The sequence below is a fragment of the Mesitornis unicolor genome, unplaced genomic scaffold (genome assembly GCF_000695765.1).
Source record: "Mesitornis unicolor isolate BGI_N332 unplaced genomic scaffold, ASM69576v1 scaffold45531, whole genome shotgun sequence".
NCBI classification, from domain to species: domain Eukaryota; kingdom Metazoa; phylum Chordata; class Aves; order Mesitornithiformes; family Mesitornithidae; genus Mesitornis; species Mesitornis unicolor.
Genome location: NW_010163952.1, coordinates 1 through 6,044, shown reverse-complemented (window position 1 = coordinate 6,044; position 6,044 = coordinate 1). Strand labels below are relative to the sequence as shown.

The following is a 6,044-nucleotide window of genomic DNA, read 5'->3' as shown; positions in this document are numbered from 1 at the left end:
GGCACCGGGATCCCCATCCCGAGCCTCTTCCTCACCTGGGGAGCTGGGTGCTGCCGTGTCCCCCAGCCTGGACCCGCTGTGGGTGCACCCAAGGGTCCTTCCCCCGCTGACCACCCCATCTCCCTCTGTGCCCAGACCTGGTCTGTGCCCCCAGGAGCTCCCCCAGATTCTGCTCCCAGCACCCCAATCTGGGCCACCCGTGGGTGCTGTGCCCGGTCCCCAGGAAGAGGCCATCCAGGGACCTCTTGTCACCCCAGCAATTCGGTCACATCTCCTTGTCCTCCTTCTGCAGCCTGTTTTTGGGACACCTTGTTCTCCCATTGAAGCTGTGGCTTTGCTCCATGCCTCAGTGTGGTCTCACTTTCCCCCCCCCTGCTCCAGCTTTTTGAGGCTGGGGACATTTAATGGGGGTGATACCAGGGAGCTGGGGCAAGGGGCACCGTGACTTTGTCCCTTCCCCGTGCAGGGGCTTAGCAGCATTTCTGGATGACATTAGCTGGTGGGACACTGTGACAGTGACTCTGTGGGGATCGAGCCTGGGTGTCTCCTGCTCCTCCCCTTCCACTGCTTCCACGCTCCCACCAGCATAAGGTCCCTGAAAGGAGCTGAGCTGGGCTCTGATGCACCCACTCGTGTTATTCCTGGATGGCCTGGGTGCTTGGTGCTGACTTTTGTTTGGCTTCATTCAAATCTGCTCCTGGACGTGTTGTCTGTGCCCCAGGGAGCTCCTCTGGGGCTTGGACTGTGCCCAGCCTCCCCGCATCCTCTGATAAGCTCCCAGTTTCTCCCAGTGGGGATGCCCATCCCTGGGGTTTGGGGCTGGGGTCTTGCTCCCCTTTTTTCCCCCTTTGGGGCTGCTCAGCGCCGCTCTCTGTGCCCCAGGTTTTGCGGGGAGTGCCTGCAGCCCTGCCTCCAAGTGCCGTCCCCGCTCTGCCCGCTGTGCCGCATGCCTTTCGACCCCAAGAAGGTGGAGAAGGCTTCCAGTGTGGAGAAACAGCTTTCGTCCTACAAAGCTCCCTGCAGAGGCTGCAGCAAGAAGGTAAAACTGGCACGGGGGAGGCTGCTTGGCCCTGTCCCCCATAGGCTTCATTTGGCTGTGGTACTGGGGGTGGGAGAGGCTGCTTGGGATTGCAGAGTCCCCAAACTGTGCCTGCGTCCCCTCGGCGCGTCGTGGCCGCTGCCATGAATGGGGCTGCGTGGAGGTGAAGGCGCTCGCTCCTCGCTGCCTTTGTCAGCAGAGCAGAGCTATTATTAGACAGCAGGGACTTTCAAAAGCAGGCTGAGGCTCTCCTCAGCTGAGACAAACCCGCCGCTCCTAACGAGGGCGAGGATTTAAGCTCTTGCTTAAGGCGCCGCAATCCCAACGGCCGTGGGGGAGCTGAGGCAGCAGCAGGGCCTGGGACAGACACGCCAGGGACTGGCTGTAAAGCTGCGGTGTGTCTCTTTCTGACTTCCGTTAATTTTGGGGATCTTATGACTCCCAGGAAAGATCCTGTACGGTGTCGGAGCCATTTGGGGTTTCCGCCTGCCAGCAGTTCCTCTTTCATAACGGAAAACGGAGCGAGCGCTGCAGCAGTGCAGCCTGAGTGGCTTCTGCGTGACCTCTGGGGACACCTGCAGCGAGCATGCAGCCTCAGATCTGTCCTGTGAGGAAGGGCGGGCTGGTGTGGCATCTCCACGCTGACGTGGGTCACCCTGCGCGGGCCAATGTTTGCTCTGGCGTCAGTTGACCAAAACTGCTCCTTGTTCTGCAGGTGACCCTCGCCAAAATGCGCTCCCACGTCTCGTCCTGCGCGAAGGTGCAGGAGCAGATGGCCAACTGCCCCAAATTTGTTCCGGTTGTCCCCACGTCCCAGCCTATCCCCAGGTACCGTCGTGTTTTGGGTAGGGAAATGTGTTCCTCCTTGCACTGATGTTCCCCTCTTCAAATCTGGGTGTTTCGGAGCATGGTGCGGGAGGAAGGAGGGACCAAACCACGGTGGGAATGGGCTGGGCTGGTTTCCATCATGGAGGGTAGCACGAAGCCGAGCAGGGGTGGCTGGAAGGAATTAATCCAATCCCTTTTTTGGGTGATCTGAGCTCATCCTCGCTCTCTGTAGCAATATCCCCAACCGCTCAACGTTCGTGTGCCCGTACTGCGGGGCCCGCAACCTGGACCAGCAGGAGCTGGTGAAGCACTGCATGGAGAACCACCGCAACGACCCCAACAAAGTGGTGAGCAACACCAGGGCGGGCTGGTTTTGTGTGGGGTAACCCCTGGGAATCCAAATACACCGTGGTTGATGCTGCATCCAAGGTCACCGACGTGCAAAGCTGCTGCTGCACATGAAGCACAGCTGTATTTCCAGTTTGTTTTAAATCCCTTTGATGGGAGGTGGGGGCCTCCCTCTGTTTGCTTTGTTAGGGGCTCTCTGGAGTGAGCTTCCTCCATCCCCCTGCACCTACAACCTGGGTGGTGCAGGATTTCCCCTCCCCATCCCTGCTGGATTGACCGAAGGTGGGGAGCTCAGCTCGGGCACCGTCTCAGAGGTGCTCACATGTGCGTGTAACGTGTCAGTGGGCTAAAAACAGCCCAGGCCATGTGCCAGAGGCTCTGTGCACCGAGAGATCTGCTCAGCAGGGTGGGGGAACCCTCTGTTTAGCACAAATTCTGCAGGAAATCCTCTGTGAGAGAGCGGGGGACCGCTGCTCCCCTCTCCCTCATGTTGTGGCTGCAGCAGTTCCCCCCAGTTACTACTCCATGAGTCATGGTTCCCCTTCCTCCCAGGTGTGCCCAGTCTGCTCAGCCATGCCCTGGGGGGATCCCAGCTACAAGAGCGCAAACTTCCTCCAGCACCTCCTCCACAGGCACAAGTTCTCCTACGACACCTTTGTGGTGAGTACGGCTCCGAGCCGAAACGGGGGTCATCTTCCCCATGTCCGTGTGGGATGTAACCAGCCAGGACCAGCCCATCCCGCTGTGCAGCCTCTCAAGAGGGGACGGATCTGGGCTTTACAGGAGGCACATGGCACATATGGAGCCCCCCGTAGGTGTGGGGCTGCCCCAGGGGGTGCTCGGTTTGGTTGTCATCAGACACGGCAGGAAAACATCTCTGAAGGAGGAGGAGGGGGAGATGTTGCAGACGGGTTGTTTGCTCCGCATGCTCCATTAAACTCTTCCCCTGAGGAACTGTAACACAAAAACCCTTTTCTTTGTGGTTTCAGCAGGCGTGGGAGGGGAGCAGCCCTGCCTTGGGGTGTGGGGGGTCCGGCTGCTGCACGTGGCTGGTGTCCGTGAGGGGGTTCCTGACCCCTCCTGTGTGGGGGTGAAACCACAACCCACCCGTGCCAGCCCTCCTGACCGCCTCTCTCCATTTCTAGGACTACAACATCGACGAGGAGGCAGCGTTGCAGGCTGCCCTGGCGTTGTCGCTCTCCGAGAACTGAGGGTGACCGCGGAGCATCGGTTTGGACCCCCCCATTGCACCCCCATCTCCTTTTGCACACTCGGCCTTCCTGCTGGGGAGGCGTGGAGCTCATCAACCCCTCAGAAACTCGCTGCTGCTGCTGCCTCTCTGCCCTCTCCTCTCGGAGCAAATCCCACCTTGTTGAAGAAGGTGGAGCGAGCAGAGATGTCCGCTGCCGGGAGGAGAGAGGAGCCGGCGCCGAAAGCCTGGGACCGTTCCTCGGTTAAGCATTTCATATCCGTATACGGAGTATATACCTGTATCCAGATCTATTTATTATTAGATGCTTTTTGGCACCATTTGTCTTCACGGTCTCTGTTGCAACTGAATAGGTACGTAAAACTGCGCTGCGTTTTATGCGGAAGTGCCCTGGTTTTGAACGCTGTGCTCATCCACCTCCGTCTGGAATAGGAAGAAAACGGCACAGAGCGTCTTTTTTTTAAACTCCACGAGGCTGTTTCCAGAGATGGCCATCTGTCCTGCGCCCCGTGCTGCAGACAGGAGCTGCCTCCTTCATCAGTTGCCCTCCTGCGCCCCGTGATGGCAGCGGATTCGGAGGAGTCCACGGGGACAACACCCGGCATCCAGGGAAACTCTCACCCTTCCTCGTTTTTCTACCGGCTCTTGTGATACTGAGTTCTTGCATTTTTCTACATTAATCGGCGCGAGGCCTTTTCCACGTTTTATAGAGCGGGAACGGAAGCTGTTACTCTTCACGCTGCAATATCCGTCACCGGGGACAAGAGTATTTTTATGGAACATTATTAAGAAAGTCTATTTTTTACAAAGAAACCCCCCTGCCCCTACCCAAAAACAAACGAACATGCTGTGGATTTGAAATCCGGTGCGCGTGTGTCCCCTTCGGTGATTTCTGAGCCGTTCCCTTCCCTTCTCGGGGTGTTTCTCTGCAGGTTGGTGATGATGGAGGAGAGGCCGAATCCGAGCAGCACCTCGTCAGCCGCCTTTTTTGGGAGCAGCAGCCCCGCTTGTGCTCTCCGAGAGCCCCCCATGCTCTCTGAGCTGCTGACCCTTCTCCAGGACAGCGGTTGAGCTTAATCCCATCAAGGGTGGCTTAAAACCCCTTGCTTAAAGCCCTTCGTGGCGGTGCTGGACGTGGCCATAAGCAGGATGTGATCCCCAGGAGTGGTTTTCTGCCTGCGAGCGTGCAGCGAGGGAGCAGGCGGGTTATTTTGGCACGATGGATGCGCAGGAGGGACGTCTGCCCGTGCAGGACCCCACCGCTGAGCATCTTGTCCCCCCGAAATACGGGGTTGGATCTTTTTCTCCATGGGAATTGGGCACATCTGGGCAGATGTTGATCTGAGAAATGCTCCTGGTGACCTGTAAAGCTGTGTCTCCACGCGAGGCGGTTTGCAGAGGAGGGAGGTGGGAAAGCTCCGCGTGTCCCTGCTCGGAGAAGTGCCCTTTCATGACATACCCGAGCCCTGACTCCAGCTCTGCTCTAGCAATACCGTCTTGTTTTTATTATATTCAATAGCACGGGGTGGTTTTAGGGGGCTGTGAGCTCCCCTGTGCCACTGGCAGCCCTACGAGGAGTGGACAGAGACCCTCCTCTCCCTTCCCTTGTGCCAGGCCAGCAAGGGATGGGGTCTTCTCTTACCAGCATGGCATTGCTGGTACCTGCCCGGTGTGGGCACCGTCCCTGGTGGGATGGAGAGCGCTGGCATCTCCCAAAAGGGACCTGGGGAGATTTCCGTGTCCTGTCTTCAGCTGAGACCCTCAGGTCCCAGAGCAGCCCCCATCAGAGCTCTTTGGGACAGCACTATTATATCTCCTTCCTCCTCATCCTCTTTTTTGCCCTGCAACGCCAGAGCAGGGGCGGCATCGGCTGCTTTTGTAAAGCACTTTAAGGCCCAGGCGCTGCACGGGGTCGGGTCCGGCTCTGCCCGCTGCTGGCTCCGGCTGCGCTCGTCAGTGTGTTACCCGCCACTTTTTGCATAACTGGAACTTTTAACCAAACGTACTGGTTTTTTTTGAGAGAAAAAAACAAAATCGATGACGTATTTGTAGCAAACCATTTTTCTCAATAAAGGCAGATTCATCCACGGGAGGCCTCGCTGCGTGGTCTCTGCTCTGGGGTGCGGGGGTGCCCCCCACCCTGGCTGATCTGAGCTGCTCCCAGTGCTGTGCTGGGGTGGCAGAGGTGGTGGGGACAGGGTTGCCGCACCAGTGGCCCTGGTGTGCTGAGCTGCTGGGGTCACTGTGAGGGGAACTGGGAGCACTGGAGGAGCAAAGGGATATTGGGGTACTGGGCATACTGGGGGCTGCAAAGGCACTGAGAGCACTGGAGGCACTGGCAGTACCTTGAAAGGCTCTGGGAGCACTGGGGGAGTAGTGGAGATGTTGGGAGCACTGGAGTGGGGTGGGGACAGGGGTTTTGGGAGCACTGGAGGGATACTAACACACCGGGCTGGTGGAACTGGGAGAACTGGTGCATTGAGGGTACTGAGGGCACGGGAAGCACTGGGGTGTCGGGGGTACAGGAGTGTCCGGGAGCACCGGGGGGGTCACTGGGAGCACTGGGACACCCGGCTCATCTCCGCCCCCGTGGGCCTGCAGCTGCGCATGCGCAGCTCC

General features: G+C 58.5%; 1 protein-coding gene across 1 annotated transcript; it reads left to right on the top strand.

The window, feature by feature from the left end:
- Nucleotides 1-884: 884 nt before the first annotated feature.
- Nucleotides 885-3,584, top strand: RNF166 (ring finger protein 166). Its single transcript, XM_010194129.1, has 5 exons — nt 885-1,039; nt 1,755-1,867; nt 2,100-2,214; nt 2,768-2,875; nt 3,361-3,584. The coding sequence occupies exons 1-5, from the start codon at nt 947-949 to the stop codon at nt 3,424-3,426; spliced, it is 495 nt and encodes a 164-aa protein (XP_010192431.1). The 5' UTR covers nt 885-946; the 3' UTR covers nt 3,427-3,584.
- Nucleotides 3,585-6,044: the final 2,460 nt, after the last annotated feature.